General features: G+C 36.1%; 1 protein-coding gene and 2 long non-coding RNA genes across 3 annotated transcripts; 1 reads left to right on the forward strand and 2 right to left on the reverse strand.

Moving 5' to 3' along the window:
• Nucleotides 1–65: 65 nt before the first annotated feature.
• On the forward strand, nucleotides 66–2,244 carry LOC136849583 (uncharacterized). The gene is made up of 3 exons (XR_010856323.1): nucleotides 66–577; nucleotides 804–917; nucleotides 1,650–2,244. It is a non-coding gene; the product is annotated as an uncharacterized lncRNA (long non-coding RNA).
• A 2,733-nt stretch (nucleotides 2,245–4,977) lies between these two features.
• LOC136849913 (uncharacterized) lies at nucleotides 4,978–11,295 on the reverse strand. Its single transcript, XR_010856464.1, has 4 exons — nucleotides 11,212–11,295; nucleotides 7,649–7,802; nucleotides 7,245–7,487; nucleotides 4,978–6,609 (listed from the first exon to the last, which is right to left on the reverse strand). It is a non-coding gene; the product is annotated as an uncharacterized lncRNA (long non-coding RNA).
• A 3,211-nt stretch (nucleotides 11,296–14,506) lies between these two features.
• Pfdn5 (prefoldin 5) lies at nucleotides 14,507–23,833 on the reverse strand. Its single transcript, XM_067123433.1, has 5 exons — nucleotides 23,601–23,833; nucleotides 21,581–21,664; nucleotides 20,492–20,617; nucleotides 18,063–18,168; nucleotides 14,507–16,856 (listed from the first exon to the last, which is right to left on the reverse strand). Exons 1-5 carry the CDS (start codon nucleotides 23,808–23,810, stop codon nucleotides 16,753–16,755), a joined length of 630 nt encoding a protein of 209 aa, XP_066979534.1. The 5' UTR covers nucleotides 23,811–23,833; the 3' UTR covers nucleotides 14,507–16,752.
• Between the last annotated feature and the right edge of the window lie 1,345 nt (nucleotides 23,834–25,178).

Here is a 25,178-nt window from a genome sequence, read left to right on the forward strand (position 1 = left end):
TTTCTTGAGCCATCTGATAAAGTAGTAAGAAATATCTAAAGTGTTTAAATTTCCCTTGCAGCATGTACTAATGAGAGAATTAACTGGAAACTAGTCCTATCGATGAGGTTGGAAGATGAAGAACGTTGCCAGAGTTCTGTCAAGAAAGACCCGTGGAAAAGAAACTACATACTGTTGGTGACCCCAGAGCAGCTTGAAGGGTGACCCCAGAGCAGCTTGAAGGGTGACCCCAGAGCAGCTTGAAGGATGATGGGTAAGAGAGAGGCCACTGTAAATACCAGAGATAATGGCAGAAGGGCGTAAAGAAACCAGTTTGAATTCCGAGTGCAAGAGGTAATGGCGGGGGTCCAACGGAACAAATTTATACTGTCAGAATGCAATAGCGAAGAAGAGGAGACACAGCATCCTGGAGTGTGTGAATCCCAGAATACTTTTACTAGAGGTTCTGTATCATGACTATTAAAGAGGCCAGCTTACTGGATTGAGCCTGCCTGCTTAAGTATCAGCAGATGGATTACTGTACTTATTTAACCCATGCTGCCAGTTAGCAGACTATCATGGTCTGTCTAGAGAGAAGGTAAGCCCTCAGTTAAGGAATGGTACCACAAGCTTTTGCAAAGCATATTACCTTGTGCATATTTCGTTAAAGCATTATTTTTGTACACAGAAATTTTTATAATTATGCCAAGCATTTCAGTTGAACAAAGTCTGATGAAGTTTGGCAAATGTTTTATAGAAATTTTGGTTAGGGTCAGATAGGTTTATAGTTTCAATCTGTTATTTCAACATCTGATTACTTGCAGGTTTTCGTTGCGGAAGTCAGACGGGAGAGAAACTTCTGTTTTAAAGAAATTTCATTTGGAGGTTGAACTGTCATCGTACAGCAACGTTGAAAGGAACTATTTGCAGTGTATAATGTAAGTGAATCTTTGTGGATTACATAGATTTTGAACCATTTGCTCAGTTTTGATAAAGTTATTTGACAAAAGCTTTAATTTAAACTAATATACTAAAAGCTCTAAATTTGCCTAGGTTAAAATAAGTTCGTTTCATGTCCGTAAGCGTAAATTCACGAGTTTTATAAAATATGGTATAAATTGTTTTGATTGGTTTTTGATATTTAACTTTAAATAACTGATTAGTACAAGAATCTCCAAAGTTGGGTAGGTTAAAATAAGTGCAAGTTTCTTGTCCATGAGTGATTTATAAAATGTGGGAAATTATCATTATATATATAGATTATAGATTGTCGGTATAATTTCTTAAAAAGGGTAGTTCAATCACAAACTATCAAACATTTTTTTAATGTAGTTTTTGATTAACAAGAACCAGTTCCATTTTAAGTTTATTTCCAAGAACCAGTTCCATTTTTCTTTTATTTCCAAGAACCAGTTCCATTTTTCGTTTATTTTCAAGAACCAGTTCCATTTTTCTTTTTTCCAACACTTCCATTTTTAAGTTTAAAATAAAAGACTTGTTCCATTTTATGTTTATTCAAGAACCAGTTTTTTGCATTTAAAGTTTTTAAACACTTTTTCAAGTTTGTTCATAGTATTTTTCCTTTTTTCAAGTTTGTTGTATTTTTCTTTTTCAACTTGTTCAAGTTTTTTTTCTTTTTTCAAGTTCATGGTATTTTTCCCTTTTTTCAGGAGTTGAGTATCTGGGAAGTTCATACACAACGTCGAGCATAGAAGAAAGTTACGGCCTTTACTGATAGGTGAATGGGCGAAGGATCCTGAGAAAAATGTCTGTTGAAGGAAGACTAGCGTAGAAAATGGTTATGGGTGGCTGAATAGAACTTCTACTAGACTGCCCAAGACACTTGTTGATCTAATGATAGAAATCGGATGAAAATGGCAGAATATTAACCGAAGATGGAAGATTTTAAGGCAGGCTCGAGAAGGGAATGACGTTGGCCAGTGTGCCACCAAGACAAGAGAGGGTAGCCATACTTCAGCAGCCAGATGAAGTATGCAGGTTCCAGACTGGCTGAGGAAGAATGAAGATGCACCACTTTTAAGAGGGGGAGTCAAGCAGAGGCGCCTGTAGTATGGATGCTCACAGGACGCCTAGTGGCAGCAGATGAAATAGAAGGCACCAGGGAGGAGTTCATCACCACCTATAAAGAAAATGCTAACAGCACTTCAGCCAAGTACCCAGAAACGCAGCAGTAGGCGAACCGTACCAATACGTTAAGAAACGGAAGGTTGAGATCAACGTAGTGAAGCGGTCAGAAGTCAGCAGTGGACAGTAGATTCATTCATGTATCAAGAGAAGAATGGGGCAGCAGAGAGAACAAGAAATTGAGAAGAGACTTGTGGACATTCAAGAAATGCATCAAGAAGAGAATGACTTGGCAGCAGAGAGACTAGGCATGCATCAGAGAAGAGCAGCAAAGAACAAGGAAATGCATCAGGAGAGGATTTGGCAGCAGTGAGAAGAGAACAACTACTATGTCAGAAATGAAGACCAAAAAGAACAAAGATGTATCATTGAAAGCTATATATAAAAAGTAAGAGAACGACCATGGGAAAGGAAGGGGGGTGCCATAATATTGCGGGAGTACATGCAATTTTGTTTGAAGGTGTTATAAATATATATAACCTATTCATATATACTGTTTTATTCCAGTTCCGTATACTGTTTTATTCCAGTTCCGTATACATTTACATTTCTAAATTCTCCAAGACTATATTAAACCGGGTAGTCTGTTCACGAAACGGAGAAAAGCCGCTATCCTTCCTCTCAGCTTTACTTCTCTCTCCTGGAGTAATAAAATCAAACTGGACAAATTGTCCCAAAGCAGGGCAAAAGGCCTTTTATTTTACACAGCCGAAGGTCATTGTTGATTTAACCAGATGGATATATTATATAAAAGCCTCTCTGCCACACTCAGTTGAAATAAGACATTTATGCAAGAATTTACTAAAACCACAAAAAAACCCCACTTCACTAGACAGTCTCTGAACCTGTAAGATATACCTGTCATAACTGAAAAGGCTATATTTGAACCAAAACGTTTAGAATGCAGTTACATAAGCTAAAGAACGCAATGAACCAGGCAATGACTACGTGGATCAGTTTAACTCCAAAATTCAGTGAGGAGAGCTTACTTTAAACACCTACTGATCAAAAACAACTTAGTAGTGTAAGCAAAGCCCCTCTATATGAAAATCGAAACAAGACCTAGCTTAAAAATGACCGAATCTAAACACTATCAAAATTTACAAACTGATTTAAAAAGTATCGTTAAAATTTAACCAAAAAAGCTTTCTCAAAGTGATTTGAAAAATATAAAAAAAAAGAGTAAAACCAAAATTTAGTCTTTTACTATAAAAAAAAGTTTCAACTAATCTTTTTCTCTTCAACAATCTTTTGGTTTAAAACTCTTCAAAATGATCATGCTTTAAAAACATAATTTTAGAAGCTTTCACTTTTGAGTCAAAATATTTATCCAAACTGATTAAAAACAAAAGCTTTTGACTCTTAAAAATATTAGATAAAACCTAGATTTATATAGTTTTTAACCAAAAACCCTAAACTTTGTGGGCACAGCCTCTCAACCTGCAGTAAAAACGAAATACTGCTAACCTCGAATATCAATATTATGTTACTTTAAAATTCTCTATGGATTTGTCTATTGATAAAAATTTCAATGCTAAAAACAGACCTAAATTCTCTATGGATTTTCGCCTATTGATAAAAATTTCAATGCTAAAAACACTGACCTAAATTACTAAAAACACTGACCTAAATTACTAAGTTTAACATGTTAACCCCTCTGCCCATACAAAATTTAAAGATTTTAAGGTCTGTCTCCATTTACAAAGATGTTGCCAGTAAATTTGATTCCAGTTCCACTCTATTCCAGAAGATTAACTCCAGGTGAGCTTGAGGGAATGACAGAAAACTTACGTTTGAAAAAAGCAAATTAAAGTATAGAGCAAATTTTAGATAATTCATGAACTATAAATTCTCACCATGCGAAAATTGAGAGAATGGAGAAAACCCTTAGAACAGATTCCTATTAACTTACAACTTATATTTCGATATAAAGACAATCACAGAACATTAAGAGAAACCCTTTGCATCAATTTTGAAGCATAGCATTCAGTGCATTGAAACAAAAATGACTTAACTAATGTTCAAGGGATAAAACCACTGAACATTCAACTAATTCAACAACAACAAATCAGTTCCTTCAGCATAAGAGAGAACCACTGAACATTCAACTAATTCAACAATGGAATTATCTAAAGAAAAAATCATGAGTAGTTCTATCTTGCTTTCAACTACAGCTGAAAGCATGAAAAATCCACAATTACAAGAATTGAAATCTAAATTGCTTAAGACTAGCAGTTTTGATTCCAGAAAAAAAAATTAAATTCAGAAAACCAAAGTTTCTGAATTTAAAACCTACCCCTAATCTTACAACTAAATTTCATAACCAGACTTGAACACAGGAAAATTTTTGAATAATGGGAAATTTGAAATTATAACCACTGTAGTGTCATCTCCTAAACTTGCAATAGTTAAAGAAAAAATCTCTTGGACAGCCCCAGTCAACACCACTGTGCCAACAGTGTTTCAGTCAACACTCAACACTAGGAAGTTGCCCCTAAACTCGTAATACAAACTCCATATTTGAACCATGACGCCTTTACCACACAGCTAACCACCATTTTCACACTATACCTATGCACCAACTTCAGAAGTTTAAGCCCCCTCTGCACTCAGACCTGTACTTTAAGAGTATTCCAATCAGATTGTTCATCAGAAGCTGTATTAAACCTTAGATGGATCATTTCTACCTCATTTTCTTGCTTCCACTGAAGATTGAAAGACTGAATATTCATTTAAGACCACTAAGACAGGCAGACTAAGCATTTCAGCTTGAAGTCCAGATGACCAAAACCCAGCAGCTGTGAAAACGAACCTTGTGCAGATTCTGAAAACATTTCCAAAGTACGATCCATATCCGATGCTTTGTAAAGATTTTATCGACGGATATCTGTTAAGACACTGAGCTGAAATGCACAATAGGCTGAAAGTGTTGAGAGCTATCACGCAAGTAAGCTTCACAAAACTCAGACGTCAAAAACACAAACGACAGGACCCTGCAAAAATTTACATTCCCGACAAGAAACGACAACCCATTATATCAAACCAACAGCTTCAGGAATTCCAAGTAACTAAATTCATATAAATCAGCTGCATCTTTATGCTGAGAGTTAAAATTAAACCATTTCACAGTTTGACATCTCAGAAAACCTTGAAAAATACAGCTTCAGGGGTAGGAAAAACACAAACTAAGTTTACCTTTGTATTCAGTCGAAGACTTTACAGGAAACAAAACTATTCCACTTAAAATGGACTACAAAATCTTTAACCATACAAATTCTCAGAAATTTCATTCATAGCCCTTAACACTTTCAAAGACCACACCAACTTTCCACAACTATCTGACCACTTTATAGAATGAATTAAGGATTTCTGTCGTGGCCATTCAAATGGTACACTATGCAAATTAAGAAGGAACTTAAGACAAACCAACAACCTATTGAAAATGAATCACTAGAGATTGGAAAATTAACTCAAAACCTTCCAGGAGTGTAATCTTCGAGACCTTGATCCTTCGACCTTTGATGGTAACATTTGGTTTTTACCAGTTTGACAATACTTTGTAAATGGAGATTATGACCAATGTTATCAGGTAACATTTCATACAAGCATCTACTTCAAACAGCTTTTGCAGTACAAACATCTCAGACATTATGTATTAAAATGTGCATAAGATATGTTCGTCTCAATATTTTTCCCGTCTAAGAATTTAACATCCTACTATCCTATACCCTAGCCAGTCTAGACCATATTCAACTTCAAGTTTGCGTAAACCACGGTATAATTTCTTTCGGCTACTTTAAATTATCTAAATTATCTAATATATAAACACTTATGCAATAAAATGCTAAGCGAAGCTAAGAATCATGGCTCATTTCTGTCAGTTAAGATTTTTAAACGATTCTAGTCAGACAATTTTAAATATAGAACATTCTAGTCTTCATTCTTATAAGATCCTCGGATTAACCTATATAAAGATGATTAATTCTAGTCATGTATCAGACTGTTTTAAGGCAATGTTAGACTAGTCCTCATTCTCTTCATATCAGATTTCTAACCTATCAAGATTTAGCATCCTAACAATAACAGAACCATAAGCCATAAACAATTTTGAAAACTTTGCATAAATGCCCATCAAACTCAACATAGCAGAGCAGACTTTAACGATGGTAATCCAACAACAACCCTCGGCTTACTGTGTAACGAAAAGGATCTTTCATCTTCAGGACAATTCTGCCAGTTGACAATTTTACTAGTTCCCCAGGAGTAGCGAAGAGTAGAGGCTGAGAATGGCACGCAAGGAGGAATGGTGGCTTCTCTCCGTTTCTGAATGAACAGATCAGTCGACAAATTTATGTTGCTGTAACTCGTCCGAATCTTCTTTCAGTGGCTTGGGTTTGAAGTGGCTTCGACCAACTGCTGTTGCTACAACTTGCTGAATCCTCTTTCAGTGGCTTGGGTCTTACGTTGGTTCACTTTGGTCGAGATCTGTAATCAAAAGGTTATAGTTATTGGAATGTTTTTTTAAACAAACTTAATTTTACAAGAAAACATATTTCTTTGCATTTAAGGAATGGCTTTTAACTTTTACGACTAGAAATTGAAAAGAGAAACTTCAACTTTCTAAACAAAGAATTTTAATTTTCAGTGACTAATTTCACAATTAAGTTGTAAAAGAAAACTTTTGTATTATGAATGAATTACAGTTAGTTGACTCAGAACAAAAGTTCAATAGATGATTAAGAAAATTACACATTTGATAAAATACTGGATTGTTCACACTTATTCACTGTTCGAAGAAACAAGACATTCGCGCACTCATAAAAAAATCCCGGTACAACTTCAAATTTCAGAAAACGGTGGTCGCTATAGCTGACAAAATTAGTGGATATTCAAGTCTGGAACTCACATCTGAAAATGAAGGTATACAATAGCGTAACTCAAAATTAAAGGGTATTTGAACCTTAAACATTCCACTGAGTTAATAATCAGGATTTTTTAAATTAAAGCCAGCAGGCATTCCCACCTTAAAGCCCCCAACATGGGTTCCCCAACCCTTCCCCCAGACAGTAACACACCATCCATCCAAAACCAAAACCATTAGACAGCAAGATCAAACTCACCTTCAGGCTTGAAATGGAAGTCCCAGGGAACACTGATGAAGGCAACTGGAAGTGAACTAAAAAGTTCCACGAATCGACTTTTGGCGAGAATCCAGAAGCATCACGCGTTGCTGACTTAACATTATGAAGAAATGCTGAAGGTGTGTGTAGACTAGGCGAACTCTGAAGCCATGTTTAAAAATAACTTAGTCTTGAGACGTGAAAATGTCTCCTTCTGACATTCCCTCTCACGCCGAACTTTATCTGGAAGGAAACAAATACGTTACTGAGACAGTTACGATAGCTAGCAGTCAAGACTGTCATAATACCTTGCAAAAATTAAGGACAAAGAAACATGCTAAATGCAGATCTCTCAAATTGCACAACACTGGTACAACTATAACCTCAACAGTTATTTTACTCACCCATGTTAAGTTGGAGTCAACAGTGAGTATTTCCGGTTGGTAAGTCACCTTGCTCGACCAAATTGGCCTTTTGCCAGCACCAAGTCATACTCCTTAGAACAGTGTCTTCCATTCTGTAAAACGGCCTGACCTCTATTCCTTGGGTGGCTCAACCCTGAAAAAAACATACTTTTTAAGACAAAGATGAAGGAGTAATGTTCAATTTTACGATCACCAAAATTCGTTAATATTTTTTACCTTTTATTTTACACATTGCTGTCTCGGCACCCCACCCTCGTCCACGAAATCCTACTCAAGACCTAACTTGAACTTGCAACAGCCAAGGGGGAAGCGGGGAGAGGGATATGAATTTATTAGACCTCAAGGTCAGTAAGAACGAAAAATGGACTTGAAAACGAGCTACTCACTTGTTCGTTAAAGAAAAATCCCACAGCAAAGTAAAACAGTATAATTAACGAAACCGGATATGCATGCAGATAATTAAAAGCGTAATTAACAATAAAGGAATAAACCTAATTACTCATAACATTTACGACTGGAAAATAATGAAATCTAACGCCATAAACCCTGAACTGTTTAAACTGAATACGCTTTGCTTAACAGCTTCGCGAAACTAGCCATACGCTCGCTAAAAAGAGTCCCTTTCCTGGGAAAGCCCTTTTGATAATAGTGTCTAGGAGTCCTGGCATGGTCCTCACGACTCGTCCCAACCAACAAAGACTGGAATCCACATGTAGCATCCTATACACCACAAATTGTCAGGACAATCACACCACAAACCAACAAAAATTTTAGATATTAAAGTGCGTAAATATAGCTAATAACAGATGACTATAAGGGGTCATGATTTCGCCGGGTAATAGGCCAACCTGACCCCAGTCACTGAACTTATTATTTAGGGTATTTAAAGAAACTTTCATTGATATACACAGATGCTTACGACTCACCAAGCCAAAAAAAAAAAGTAACTAAAATACAACTATCATTCATATGGCAAAACTGGAGAAAGTGCGTATAATTAGGCATAAATACGCAGTTAAACTTTAAAGATAAAGGTTATAATCTCTCTAAGAACCAGTTACAAGATGAAAAAATTAGTGCTTTGATAATACGTCTATATATTTCAACACATACCTTTTCTCTAAGACTAGTCTATTGCCGTTGATACGTATACAACCAACTTCGGTTTATTCAAATTACACAAACTATAGAAATGCACAGAGAATGCTTAAAACTTATTTATTTCATAGGGGTAAATTGAAATTCAGGACCTACGACTATAAGCCAAATTGACTAGCCTACGGAATTTAGGCAAAAGGTTACCAGGGTTTCAAAATAACTTCTGCAAATCAGTCAAGAATGATAACCATATAAAACTTAGAATTCTCGATACATTCTTTTATACAAAGAATTTTTATGACTCCTAATATTGCACCTGCTAATAAGGACCTTATTAATTCTAGTACAATATACCGTTAAAGCTAATCAATATAAAGTTTTTAGTCTTTTACTAAAAACAAAGACCATTGATTTTTGCTCTTAATTCCTTTTAACCACAGATTAGAACATTCCAATGAGAAGGTTGGTATGAAAGAGTTCGGAGGTCCAAACCAGGTTTCCTATTCCCTTCCACACTTTACGATACATCTGGGCCACCCTGAGGCAAGGTGCCCGTGCTGGCATAAAGCCGGTTTATTAATCTGCACCAACCAGCATCACAGATTAACACTGGGGTACGCAATACCCACTCACTGATGCTCATTATCCAGTGCATGAGGTCACATGAGGTCACTTTCACACCCAGTTTCAGCATTGTTTACTTTAGGCTAAGCTGACCTAGTCTCAAACCACATACCTACAAGACTACATTTAACCTAAAGGATAATGGGGTTTACAGTTTTAAGACTTAACTAATTCCACTTCCAAGATTGAGAAAAACCGTTTAGGCGCTAAATGGAATTCTGATTCTGACTATCAACGGACAAGAAAAGACTAGGAATTCTCGATAACATGGTAAAGCGCATTTTTTGACGTACGTAAAATACTACGATATTAATTCAGCCGGACTGTCGGAATGGGTATCGTTCCTGAAAGTATTCTTATTATTTCCTTTCGAAATACTTGTAGCCCTTAGATATTACCCTAAAAACTTAAAAGATCTTATGACAGCTAATGTTGCCTAGCTCACCTTCCATTAGGCTCAAACCTCTCCCTTTTAGATTTCATTTTCAGATTAACACCACTCCACGTCTGACAAGCTTACCACTTTACGTTACTCAATAAGATTAGAATATTTACCCACAAATTACTCTTCAGTTCTGATTCCCGTTCGATTCAGACACTAGTACAAATTAAATTCTCCTTCAGTATCGTCAGTTTAAAACTACAGTATATGATTTCTAGATTTGTAGTTAAAATTTCACTAGTTTGTTGCCTCTTAATAAACTATTCCATTTTTCCAAAGCCAATACAGTTTTCTCCACAGCTCTTCTATACAACGCTAAGTGACTTTAATTTGCTTCACATTACAATTTAGTTCTACCTAAATTTACCCTAAAACTAGACGCCAAGACCTTTAATTTTAACTTTCGGCATGATATGCAACTGATCTGCAACGTTATTTGGCATAACGTTCGTTGGCCCTGACTAAAGTATGGGTATTTATACGGTTAAAGTATTCGAAAACTTTATATACCATGCAGACTAAAGAGAAACCTACAGAAATTTATACTTTGGACTCCAGCAATATTGTAATCTCAATACAATTCAATCTATTACAAATTCTGTGCCTCGTAAAACTATCAAGCTCTGCAACTATCAATAAGATGGCTGAACAGTGTCCCAAAACTATCGTAATCAGACTTCGATAAAAACTCGTGGTTTTTCGTTTTTGACCGATAACACCTGCACGCTGCAGTGTACCTGTACAGGCCTAATAAATATCCATAGAAATAGTTAAGCTCAGGCTAATTGTCATGGTCGTGAATTCCCTAGACTACCGTTAATTGCAAAAACCTGCACGATGGAGTATTACGTTCATAAGTTTACTAAAAACTATTCTTAATCGTGAGTTGATACATTCCCGTCTGGAATCTGAAGCACGAAGGATTACAACCAACACGAGGTAATACAGAGTCTAGCCCTACTAAAATACTCTTAAATCCAAGGAAATTCCTAACGTTGACAAACTAAATTTTGATCCCACAAACTCCGTGGGAGCAGAAAGCTGCTTGAGAAAAACGCCTTACGAACCTGACTAGAGCCTTAATGTTTAATACTCAAATTATGAACACTTAATTCACTATAACGTTGAACACCTAAAAACAACCACACAAGCTTCTCTTGGTAAGCCGATCCGCAGGTGATATAAGGCCTCTTAAACCTTCCCAAACTAACAGGCCTCTTCAGAACTCATGACAGTATAAAACCGGTTTAACCTAAACCAACAAACCACTTGCAACTATGGATATCTTAATATTTTCCAACAATCTATCACCTTATTCCGTCAATTATAACTAATGGTTAAAATAAATTTGAACTTCAATTTCTCACGGCAATCTTACCTGCAGGAGTTCATTTTTACACAAGAAACTAGATTCTATCTCATGAAATATCGTTAACACCACGAAATCTCAAAGGGTTATGACAGATGTCTTAGTCAAACGACCTCTAAGGAAAGCAAAGAATTCTTCTTAGCCAATCAGGGGCCTCCACCGAGGGAGAAAATGTGTTTCTTTTGTTAGCTTCTCTCATTGGCTGGGGGTTTTGCAACGACCTCCCCCATTGGCTGGAGAGGAAGAATGAATTTTCAAAGGATACATTTTAAGGTAGTGAAACTAAGGAGGAAAGTTTTTGTGGAAATTTCTTAAATGAATTACTAAGAAACAGAACTAGTGAGATGTGGTGGTCAAGGCATAGACAAAGCAGATACTTAGTAACTTCCAAATTTGACAAATAAATAAAAAATAGATGGAAGGAATTCATACATAATTTTTTTTATTGATATCTGTAAAAAAATATCCTTGTATATGCTGTCCTTTTGACCAGAGTTAGAGCATCTTGCATGCAAAATAAGTAAACAAAAACATCATTCAACAAACAAATATAAATGTCACCAAACGAGGGACAGTAATCTTTCAGTTGCTTCTTTGATATTCTCGAGGATAAGAGAGGTCAGGTAACTACTCTATTATGCAGGATATTAGAGGAAGTAATGATAATTATTCACTAACCAACCGATTAAGCACTGACGTCATTCTGCATTATCGATTCATGCTACTAACCTGAACCTTGTCTCGTCACGTTTTCAAATACATATGCTATTCACTGAAATATTTAATTCTCATTTTCATATGTAGTTTTCTCGGGGAATGTAACTCGTTTTCCCGGATGTCGGATTAATGATGTTTCCAGGTAATCTCCCTTTTTCTGGATTAAACTTCGCTTCATTCTGGATTTGCAAAGAATATAAACTTTTCGATTTCCAGACGCGTTGATATAATTTCTCGTCTTCGACTGAATAATAATCAAACTATATTTTACCAGTGAGCAATGTGCGTAATCCAAAGATTCTTTTGCATATACTGTTTTAATTCATATTGACAGGAATCATTTCTGTACAGTATTTCAAATCATTGTGACGTAATTAATTTCTACGTACGACAAATATTCTCGTATATATCCCTTCACAAATAATTCCAGGAGTCCTACTTGTTAGTCAGTTTTTAAAGTATCACAGCATTCATAAGAGACTACAGATGACGTAATGCACTCAGCATAAATTGCCAGTCCTACCTCTCAGCTACAGCTATTTTTTGTTTTGAGATATTCGTCAGTAGTCAGCAATTTATGAAGCCTAACACGAAATTACTTTTCTTTCCAATCCCCAAAAGTTCTTTTCTTACAGAAGTCTCTTTTGAGATTCTAATCACTGAGCTTTCCAGTAATACTTGATACCACGCCTGGGGAAAACACTTAGTAAAACTCTGGTAAACCAACCAAAATATTCGACCAAGACAATACGAATTCACAGTTTTAAAGTAAAAAAAAAAATATTCCAAAGATGTTCGAGAGAAATGCCACAGTTGGCTCGCTGGCAGAAGAAAACGTATTTCATCATTGAATAAAGCCTTGAAACGTTGATCAAATGCATCTATTTGGGTAAAGTACCCTTCCATCATAATCTCTGAATGAAAACAAAGAAATTGTCCTAATTAAATATTTTGGTTGATTTACAAGTTTTTTTTAATGCCACAAAAGACGTTGGTCAGTTTAATTAAGAATAAAATTTACTGAAATGTTTTCCCAAGGCCTAGTATCACGTATCATTGAGAGGATGAAGATTAGAACTCATCTTTATTTTTGGAAGCCTTCATTTGGTGTAACTGATAACATTTATTTGTCAATTATAGAGGTTTTAGACGTCACCAGTGCTTGAGATAACTTACTGAAGTCTGCTTTTTGTAATCAGTTGCAAATAAAACCCTGCATATTCTTAGTGCACTTGGAATACTCTTATGTGTGAACCTATATTGTTTATACTCAGTAAATAATGGAGTCCTGTCTGAATTACATTTTCTAAACTGTTGCCTTTCCTATGATTTGGGCATCAACCCCTGTACATTTATCCTACTTTTGTCTAGATTTCAAGTATTTAAAACACTGGATTACATGTCATAAACATGGTAGCTAGTGGGTACACATACCAGATCATCATTTACCCTTGCCTGTTCCTCTTATCTGTGGTTAACATCACTTTCAAGTCTTGTTAGATATTTCAGCAACAGGTGTTTATCTTTTATATATCTTTAATTACATAAAAATACTAACCATATGTTTAAAAAAACTCTTAATATTGTTGAATTAAATGCAACTGAAAGAACAAGAATTATCTGTGCCGTTGATGTCATTCCAAATTCGAAGCAAAATTCTTCAGTTGAAAACTTCTAAGCGGTCAAGTTTCATTAATTTCGAATGTCATGCGAAAATGTACAAAATACTAAGTACTAGCCTCACTACTAGCAAAAACTACTTGCTTATAATGGTTTACCAATTTCCTTGTTTTCTTATTTTCCAATCCGTTCTTTCATTCCTTAGTTGGAGATTGTAACTTGAAACTCATGGATTTATGTTTCTCACATTCTTTACTTATGGAAATGAATGGAATTATAGAATTGAGGCCAAAAGCCAAGTGCTGGGACCTGCAAGATCATTCAGTGCTGAAAGGGAAACAGTAAAAAGGAGAAAATCTCACAGTTGCACTAAGAAACAATTCTAAGGAGAGGGTGGAAAGTAAGATGGAGGAGAGAGACTATGAACTGAAGTACAGTAAAAGGAATGAAAGGGGTTGCAGCTAGGGCTCAAAGGGATGCTACAAAGAACCTTAAATAATGCCTAGAGTGAACCATGTGAGGTGCACTGATGGCACTGGCCCCCTTGAGGGGTTCAAAACTTGTGTAAAATTGTTACAATGGTTGCACAATTACTTTGTTACCTTGAAACCATTACACTGACTCTGAAATACAGGATTACACCGAAGTATACTCCTACACTGTATACAAAATTTGGGCTGTATCTTGTCTGAAAATAAAATATGGAGTTCATTACCTATGCATATTTATGTGCTAGAGATGAATTTGAAGTCAACAGACAAGACTTCATCCAGTTTGTTCACTAGTTGAAATCACTGATGAAAGTAAAAGGGCAAAATTGATTCTGCACAAGAGGACAAGTTGGAAACACACTTAGTGTTGCAAGACAGCAAATACACAACACTCACGGGTATGACAGACCACCCTTGAAACAGTTTGTGGACAAGTCACCTTTACAATGAAGTGATGTTGTAAGACAAACTACTTAAGTAATTAATTTTTTATTCAAACATTTTTCTTTGAAATAAAATGTATATTAATTCACAACAAGTGGTTCACAGGTGAAATCAAGTAACTGTCACGAACTTTTGCCTTCTCTGTTCTTATGTACTTTGTTACTTTGCTCAAGCTGGAGAAAAACCAATACATCAGTTTCAGTCTGACTAAGGTACTCTTTCAGCAGTGTCTACTTGCACTGTTAACTCAAGAACTGCATTTGTGCTATATTCCAGTGATACTGAGAACCTTCTTTCTTAACATCACGTGTTTCTATCTACTGACACATTATGATAAGTGATTGGAACCTGATTATCAGAGGGTATTATCATCTCCAGTCTAAGCTACGAGACTGCATGCTCTGCAACATGTGACAACTTTTAATCTTGATTTTTAAATTTTTAGTCATGTCTTTTGTGGGTGCTCAATTTGCAATTTCTTACAAAAAAAACTCTTACAGTTTAACCTTGAAATTCCTGCCTTTTAATTACTACCTTCTCATTTGATGTAATCCAACTTGGGCATAGCATCATTTTGACCAACACACTCATCAAAGGTAGTTTAACAGCAGATGTAAAATGACACTCAATGTAATGATGTGTAACTCTTGGATCGACCGAGTTTCCTTATGTAGACAGGATTTGAAACTACAGATGAAACAAAATCCTTTACAGTTATCTTGCACCACGAGCAGAAACACCTGTTGCTCTATCACATATGCTAAACCATAGTTAACAACAAAAGATCAGATTCTTAAATCCTAGTGCCAACTCAAAAAGTTACGAACAATTTCAATGGTGAGTATAAATCCTAAATCCTGAATCACCTGCGGCATTTGAAACGGTATAAGAAGCTAAATATTATAGTACAGTGCTTGCATAATGTTAAATACAATTATTTTATTTTCGTACCCTAATATCTGCTCATAATGCTAAATACAAATATTTGAATTTCATATCCTAATATCAGCTCATGAAGTTGAAGACACTTCTGTGAAATACAAATTCATTGTGGTAGAACGTGAATACTTGTGAAACTAACCCTTGATGGAAATCTTACGGATCTTGTGACTTTTGTATATGAATGCAACTATAAACTGAAGCATCATTTTGAACTGAAATTTCAGAGGTGCAACAAAACCTTTTAGCAACCTAGTTACAATGAAAAGAAAATGCATTTAAAAAGTTAAGATTCACTAACTTCTTTTACCTCAGACTCAACTCTTTCGTGTTCATTCTGTATCGCAATTCACATACTAAAAAATTTGGATAAAAGTGTGTCTGCAGACGGAAATTTAACCAAGAAGTATTTGCTAATTCCACAATATTACAAAAAAATTCAGCATGAGCAATGTATAACTATTAAGAACAAACAAATAAAAGTTTTTAAGTGTCAGGCACAATTAATGAGTGACTTTTCAACTTTCTCGTAACTGTACAAGTCTACATACGTCGAGAATGAAGCAAGCAAAGGAATCTGAAAATCACAGTAATCAGCTAGGCTCATCTCACAATAGTGTTTCTTCCTTTGTGGAAAGTGTTAATTGAAAATTACATAGTGTTTACACTGCCAATGCCTCTCACCTGCAAAAACTAGACATTGTCCAGCATCTGTTATGAGTAGTAACGCCTGAGTTACAGGTCTGGAATACGTGGTTCTTTGTGAGAAGCAATTAGCCACTGAGGAATACTATGCAGTTACCATCATCATCTCACAAAAAATGACAAGTCAGACTCTGACCTCCGGAAGCTGTGATTCAGCACAGCTTACAGTTGTATGAAACAGTCTCATTTTGTCTCAACGCGCTCACAAAGCTTATGAAAAAAAAAGCAAGATTGACTTCCTCCAGCTGCAATATCACACAGTTGACAGCTATGAAAAACATAAGGTCTCATGTTGTTACAACATGCTCACATTTCACAAGATAACCTGAAGAAAATGAACACTTAGACAAATTTAGATATTAGTAACCTGCACAGTAAAATTACTAGTTTCTATTTTTCATATTCATCCAGAGTATTTACCACTGTTTCTCTCTCCGGAACCCAGATTAAGTCAGCCCTTCCTTGAGTTGGCAGCTTCAAGAGATTGAAATGGAGATACTGTGCTGCATTCCACTAAAAAAAAAAAAACAATCCTCAACAAAGGGAAAAAGCAGTTTGGTATTGTAAGGAACAGATATATAAACTCCTTCACATAGGGCGCAAAGTTCAGTAACGAGCAAATGTCCTCTCAACTTTAAGCCTTGGCTTCCTGAGCTTTTGTGGCTGCAGCGGCTGCCTGCTGTTGCTTTATGCTTGCCAGCTGGTGGTCGAGTTTGACCTCCATGATGTCCATCACCACTGAAAGAGAAATGGAGTGTTATACGAAGTTTTCTCAGTCACGTTCATTGGTAGACTGTAGCTTTAGTAATACTAGTATCCTGCTGATCAAACAGAGGATTAAGATAATTACTCTGATTAAGAATACTAATACAACATCACCCAGAACTTGTACCTGCAATGGTCCTTTGACTATGTAACCCAGACCTTGGAAATGTGCATATTAAGAAATAGCCTGAACCCCTTTACTCCGAATCAATTTCTTCTTCTTATTGTTATTCAGAAGATGAACCCTATTCATATTGAACAAGCCCATAGAGGCCATTAACTCGAAATTCAAACTTCCAGAGAATATGGTGTTCATCAGAAAGAAGTAACAGAGGTAATAGGAAATACGTCAAGAAGAGATCACTTATTAAAAAAGAAATTAACAAATAAAATAGAAAAATGCAAGTAAATTATTAAAATATAAAGAGAACTGTCTTAGGGTAATACAGTAAATTGTGGTTTATACTTCTGAAAAAGCCTACATATTTATACGTAGAACAATTGAGTCAATTTCCAGTCTTTTGAAATGAGTGTAATTTAAATAGACCATTACAGAAAATCTTCATGCCATTAACATACAGAGAGTTGTGGTCAGAAAGGACATTGAAACAATATACAAAGTCGCTTGGTATTTTGCTTCAGTTTATAATAGAATTTGGGCAAAAGGCCAAGCATTGGGACCTATGAAGTCAGTCAGTGCTGAAGGAGAAACAGACAGAAGGTTTGAAAGGTGTAAAAGGAGGAAGACTTAGCAGTTGCACTATGAAACAATTGTTAGGAGAGGGTGGAAAGTCAGATGGAAGAAAGAAAAAATGAATGGAGGTACAGTAAAAGGAACTATAGGGGGTTGTAGCTAGGGGCCAGAGGGACGCTGCAAATAACCTTAAGTAATGCCTACAGTGCACCATGTGAGGTGCACTGATGGTGTTACCCCCATATGGGGCTTCAGTTTATGATGTCTTCAAGGAATACCCATACATTTTGAAATACAGTGACTTGCAAAGGACAAAGGTACCACCAACATTCACTTTTCCATACCAGAGGCAACTCTTTAGTATAAACTACAAAAACATTCTAAAAATGTTAACATGATGACCCTGGCTTTAAAATGAACCTTCTTCCTGAGAGACAAATAAGAGAGAAAATGATGTCGATAAAATTTCACTGTTCAACTCTTACCTTCTCTTACTTTGCTCTTCTCGGATGCAATTCTCTGAATCTTATCCATCTGCTCGGTGACAAATTTTACTTTCCTGGTGAAGTAGTCTTTCGCACCTTCGACATCCTGAAAAAATATCAATGCATTAAGTGACATCTCAAATTAATGACAATTATTCTTCTTCTTTTTATCGTGCTTTTTCCCATTTTTTGTATGGGGTAAGCACGATGCCTTCTTTTGAAGGACTTCGATTTGGCTTTGGGGTAGACCGTAGTCTCGATCGGCTGCCCTGCCTGACATCGCTTAGACCACAATAACAACGACTAATTACTCGGCTGTAAATTTAGCACTGAAATACATCATCAATCACAGGCTGTATAACAACAGTTTGCAAATCATTTGAAAACAAGTGAATTAAAAACTCCCTATGTCCTAAATCAAGTGAACTTGCAAAATTGGCACCACAACAAAAAGATGCTCAAAAATACAATGTTCCCTTTTTTATGACGGATACAAGGAATGCTAATAATGTAATTGGAGCCTACAGGGGCCATCAGCTTGAAATTTAAGCTTCCAAAGAATATGGTTTTCACCTGAAAAAAGTAACAGAAGGTAAGAGAAGAAATTCAGAAAGAGGAGATCAGTTACTGGAAAAAAAAAAATTAACAAATTAATACATAAATACATAAAAATGTAAGTAAATTATTTAAATACAAGGAGCATTGTTTAAGGATAGGAATGCTTTAAGTCACTAAATTTTTAGTCCCTGAATCTTTCAACAAACTGAAGACCAAAGATCTTAGCCCTGGTATTTCAGAAGATATCCCCTTCAACAAATATTACAACAGAATGACCAGTTTTAAAAAATCGAATCAAAAGCCATGGCATCTTGAAGAACATTGAACCCATTACTTGTTACATTACAGCATAATACGCTGTAATCCTTTGTAACCAGATATATTAAAAAGAACTTTACAACAATGTAATTCCCTGTATCAACTGTTAAAATATTAAAATACATCTGCACCAAATAGAGACAATCAGGTTCCACAATGAAAATTCAGGATGAAAAAAGACCATGCAGGTTGTAACTATTTCCTACTGAATGTTAGACAGGTATTATTCATATCCAACCTGTAACATTAAATACCTATATTCAAGATCAATTAACATCCCTGACAATAATGACTAAACTATCACAATAAAACACCTAGAATTTGACATACTACATGCTAGCTGTTAATGTGATGAAACTGGTCTTATGAAACAAACTGGTATGACATAAAGATGTCATCCTTTGAAATCTTCAAGCAGGATATGATTTCGACAATTGTTTCAAATTTACACTCTTAACCACATTTCTGAAATATTCTCCTATGAAAGCAACAAATTCTCAAATCCAAAGCAAAAATTATTTCCAATGATTTCAGACATATTTTGTATAAGCAACTGAGCTTCAAGACTTTGGTCGATGCAAGGTATTCCATCAAGTACATAATCCTCCTGACGGCCTAGTTAAAAAGTCCTTCATATTTTATTTACAAACATGCCACTTTAATAAGATGAAGTATAATTCTTTACGTTTTGTGAATGTTTATTACTTTTTAAGGAACATTCCTTCATGATGTGCAATAAAAGCAAATGGCAAACTAAGAGGAAAACTTAAGTCTTGATTAAAGGGCTACACTAGGAAAGGAGATTAAGTGATTTACACAGATAACTAAATATTAAGACATTACATTTACATTTCATGAGGCATCCTTTGGTCTTACACGGTGTGCTCCTGAAAGAATAAAACCTGCCCACATTGCATCTACCGTATTCTACAAATCAAAATAGGTTTTTCCCGACTCTTACGAGTACCCTAGGAATTGAACACAAAAATCAGCAAAGTCAGGGAAGACTCTCAAAGAATGGAAATTCACTACTTGTAATCATGCTGACAGCAAGAAAATCAGTCACCACTAATTACAAGCTATAATACAACCACTGTCTCACATAGCATCAAAGGCTTTTGTTTGAGACTGGGCTGCATCTGCATATGAAAATACCTATATGAATAAATGACTCTTCCGTCAGTATGAAATTTCATCTGATCCAGTTGTCAGAATAGCATAAAACAAATAACTTAGGCCAAATGCCAAGCACTGGGACCTATTAGGTCATTCAGTGCTGAAACAGAAAATGACAGTAAAAAGGTTTAAAGGCGTAACAGAAGAAAAACCTCGTAGTTGCACTATGGAAAATTTGTCAGGAGACAGTGGTGTAAATTAAGATTGAAGACAGACCATATGAACAAAGGTGCAGTAAAAGGAACGAATTATGGCAAGAGGCTGCAAAGAACCTTAAGTAATGCCTACAGTGCACTGCATGAGGTGCAATGATGGCACTACCCCCTGCAGGGATCCAGATGTTAGTGTTATAAAGTACAAATAACACAAAAACTCACCCTTTCAATGTAATATCCAGTGCCAATGTCAATAAGCAATTTTTCAGCGTCAGATATGGTACCAGGAACATACATGCAGCTGGTCAGAGGGACAAGGATTTCTTTTCCTTTGGTTTCTGGAGTTATCTGAAATGTAAGGTCAATTACTGAATCACTCTTTAACATATATATCCAAAAATATGCTTACAGCAATGTTTCTTACAAAACATAGTCTCCAAGTTACATTATTTCAAGTAAATTTTTGTGGTAAAAGAAATCATATGACAAGAACTCAGGAAATATAAAATGTCAGATAATTATCAATTTCCACTTGTTTAATTAGATGACTTGATCATAATTTTTACTGACCTGGCCATCATATGCTTACATTACACATTATCTAAAAACCAATCAGAATATTTCTCAAAAGTATATTTCCCTTTAGAAAAGTTCAATGTTGAATACTTAAGATAGCATATGGTATACAGAATGATGTGTACTGCGGATGTTTTCAACTTCAACATACATATATAGTACTGTATTACAATAGTTACAGGAACCCCTGTCTATTTTTACTTCCCTACCTGTTAAGAATAAGTTTCCTTGGTACACTTCTTAATACTGTATATGGAATGTGTATTTCCTTTAGGGAATATTAACAGAATTGACACCATATCAAGAATAATCAATGCTTTTTGGCACAAACACAAAGGTGGAGTTTGGAAGCATCCAACCTTTCTTCCAAGGTAGGCAGAATAGCTCTTTGGCCTCTCTTAGGCACTGAAGTGGGGTAATTGTCCAGTGACCCTTTGGGTAAGACTTGTGGCTCCTAGCAAACTTTGACACCTACAGCTGGAATTTATTCATAGCCATTGGCCTTTCTAGCAGGGAAAAGTACTCTACATCTTCCTCATACTAAACATCTTTTGCAGTGCTTTCTGCCTTCCACTTTTCTTATGACGTCCAACTTATTTAAGTTTTCTGTGATGTCTCCCCCATGATGTTGCATGTTTCAACTACCTGGCAATCAGTAAATTCCAGAAAAATATACATTTGGTACACATCCACAAAATGCAACTGTAAATATGGCAAAGTAGAGTCTGGACATACCTTGTTGACGCATTCACCAGATTCATTAAACTTCAACTGGGCAATTTTCAGCTGTTGTAGGGAATCGTTGAAAAACTGAAGTTCCTGCAAGAAGCCAGATGAATTGGTAATCAGTAAGAATGTCACTAAATCATAAAACCATGCAGTCATCAAGACAAAACTCTTGAACGCAGATTTTTCCACTGGTTGTCTTGCCTAAACATATGTCAAAACAACTCAATATAAAAATAAAAAACCTGATATACACAGGACACAAATTTTTTACAGGTCAAAAACATTTCCACCATAGCACAACAATGAGAAACAAAGCTTATGAAATGATATTAATCAAAATATATCAAGCAAAAATTATTTAAACTCTTAGGACCCACCAGAAAAATTTTATTTCGGTAAGCTGAAAAATTTTTTTATAACTATCCTAGAAAACCTTCCTTACCCTGTTTATATAGTAGAAATGTAGCCTAATTATTCCTTTTACTGTTGAAACATGGCCTGTCACAGAGGGTCATAAACCTTGACAAACTGTAGACATTCAGTGTTTGCAACAACTTACGAATCTAACCCCCCAGGCTACCTTCACTATGGACTGGATTACTTTTATAGCTTACTACTGTGCTCCAAAATTAGCAAAAGGACATTACTACTGCTCCCAAGAAATGTCTCAAGATGCTGCTATATATTTGTAAAAAAAAAAATACACTCAAGAGGGTTAAAGAAATGGGAAGACTGATCAGTGGTGTTTGCAAACGTTGTGTAGTACACATGATGACAGAGCGGCTATGCTTGATGATACAAATGGCAAATTGTGTTGCATAAAAGTTTGGCATTACACTTAAATACTCCTAAAATATCTAGTTAATTATTCAAAGTATGATTTTTTTGGGGATCATCTCAAAAGTTTCTTGAGTTAGTCATTGATGCAGTACCTCTCGCCTGTAGTTCTTCAGATGGCTGTACAGTACTGCATAATCCTAAATGCCTGATTACCAGAATACAAGAATCTTTAATCCACCCCAAATGCCTGATTACCAGAATACAAGAATTTTTAATCCACCCAATTGTATGCCCAGTCAACCTTCATCACACCCAAGGCCTATTGTTTTTATAAATCCAGTGAATTAAAATGACATGATTCTTTTCCCTGCATATATCTGCGCTCTGATTCAGATTCAGTCGTTCTTTCCCCTTCCAACCCCAAAATGGAACCACGTAACATAAAAGTATGTGACTGTGGTTCAACATGTGACGAATTCAGTGCTACAATACATCCTTTTCATTGTCACCTTGTGCCACCCAGCCTAGGTTAGGTTAGGTTAGGTCATGGGAAAGTTCGGTTTGGTTGTGGCCTACCACTGCTGACCCATCCACTCCATGAGATGGTAGCCTGGGCTGCTGTACATCGATCTGGGAGCAAATGCAGAGGGATCATGACCTAACCAGATTTACTTTAGATCTAACCTACAATGCCATGCCTTAACCTCAGTGGGGGGTTGTCCTCTGGACTCCCCTTAAGTCATGACCCCTAACTATCCATTCAGTCAGACTTACTGTAACCTAACCTAACTTCAGATGCTATGTCCTAACCTGATTGGGGGAGCATCGCCCCCCTACTCCGCGAAAGTAAATCATAACCCCTAATTTTGCAATCCACCCTAGATCTGTATTAGCCCCACTCCCCAAATTCCTTCCAAAGTATGACCAATTCCTACATGGTCCCCTATCCTAAGCTGACCTTTTTCTAACCTCTGACCCGAGTATAGTATCCTAGGGTAGGCTACCATACCCTACCCTAGCACGCCCACCCACACGCCCTAAAATCACGAAGACGCGCCTTATTTCCCAATCTATACACCATAAAAACACAATCTAGCCCCGAATTAGGCCACAGAGACGCCCGACCTGAGGTCAAGTGAGCTACGCCCCCAAGAGGGCAAAGTAAAATAGGATAAAAACTGGTCACATGGGCATCGCCTCGTCACAGCAGGAACACCACGCAGAAGGGCAGGAGGACCCAATTCACCTGATCTAGCTGATTTTTGAGGCTCGTCAGCTGTTCCAGGTTCAGGTTCGAAATGTCGATGACCTGAGGACCCGCATCCTTCACAGAGGCCATGCTGACGGAGGTTCTGCCCGGGGAAATGAATAAAAATGAAGGAATTGGCGGCCAGGTGCGGGACGGGATGACACACACAAACAAACCCCAGCAGATTATTTTGGCAGTGGGGCTCATTCGGGTATTGCTTCTCGGAAGTCCGTGACTATTTTTTAATCAAAACGAAATAAAAAAACAATTTAATCAAATAATATAATAATTAATTATTTAAAGTTAAATATATTAAGAATCTGCTGGAATATTCCTACGATTTTCGAATTTATTAGTACGCAAAACTGAGAACCTATATTGTTACTTAGTCATGGCCTGCATGCGGGTATTGCCTCTCTAAAATCGTTAACAATTTCTTACTCAAGACGGAAAAGAAATCGAATATCACCTCATAACTATTATAAGCTTTAACAAATAAAATTAATATACAATGTGCTTATATAATTCTCGATTTCTCTGGAAATTGAATTAATTTGTAAGCAAAACTGAGATGCTACTCTAAAATCCATCACGATTTCTCACTCAACATGGGAAAGAAATTTATAATTACCTCGTCATATTGTATATTTTCAATAAAAGCTAAATTTATAATCAAATGATATATTCATACTCTCCCCCCGCCCCTCAAAAAAAAAAAGAATTTATTTGTACGCAATCCTGAGACTGATCCATCACAATTTCTTAATCAAAACGGAAAAGATATTAGTAATTCAAAGAGTATTGTAGAAATTTTAAATCTATACAAAATCTTACCACAAAATCTGAATTTATCTTTTGCGCAATGTTGAGAACTTTTATTAATAGTTCTATATGACTATTCTACAATGGATAAACCACGATTAAATAACATTTTGCGGAAAACTACGGTTGACAACAAATTATGAAAAGCTAAATGCGAAATCTGAACTATATACCCTCATAAAAATATATTCGGCTATGGCAGGGTCTTGCGCCCGTCACCTGGTTAAATACATACAGTTTTAGCACAGTGTAAATTAAAAACATACAGCTTCCGACTATGATCAATTAAAAAAACTAATATTTTACCAGTGTATGCACTCAAGTCAAAGAAATTCACGTAGGTGTAACATAACAGAAAAATAAAATAGACAAAATGAACCAAAAAATACAGCGCAATTAAGTGTGATATGTATCCAATAGAGTTTGTCATTTCGGTAAAATCGATTCCATTTGTAATCATCTTTCTCTGCATCTTTTCCCACTTCTATGTGGGGTCGATGTTTCTGACAGCATTCCTCCACCTGGCTCGGTCAAACACATCGTCCTCTTGACAATTGTTTGTCTCTCAGGTCTTCTCTAACTACATCCATCCACCCTCGCTTCGGTCTTCTTCTTGCTCTCTCACCAGGAACCGCCATCTGCATCACTCTCCTCCCTACATATATCTCATCCCTTCTCATCACATGGCCATACCACTGCAGTCTTCTTTCCTGGGCCTTCTTTGATACTTATATGACTTTGATAGTTCCTCTT

Source organism: Macrobrachium rosenbergii, chromosome 21 (assembly GCF_040412425.1).
Source record: "Macrobrachium rosenbergii isolate ZJJX-2024 chromosome 21, ASM4041242v1, whole genome shotgun sequence".
NCBI classification, from domain to species: Eukaryota; Metazoa; Arthropoda; class Malacostraca; order Decapoda; family Palaemonidae; genus Macrobrachium; species Macrobrachium rosenbergii.

What these genes read in the sequence shown, in the direction of transcription:
- Pfdn5 (XM_067123433.1), bottom strand. Translation starts at nt 23,810, where the DNA reads ATGAGCCCCACTGCCAAAATAATCTGCTGGGGTTTGTTTGTGTGTGTC. An exon ending in CTGGATATTACATTGAAAGG is followed by an intron (nt 18,169 to 20,491) that starts GTGAGTTTTTGT and finishes ATATTTTTTCAG; the next exon opens with GATGTCGAAGGTGCGAAAGA. An exon ending in GAAGAGCAAAGTAAGAGAAG is followed by an intron (nt 16,857 to 18,062) that starts GTAAGAGTTGAA and finishes TTTCTCTTTCAG; the next exon opens with TGGTGATGGACATCATGGAG.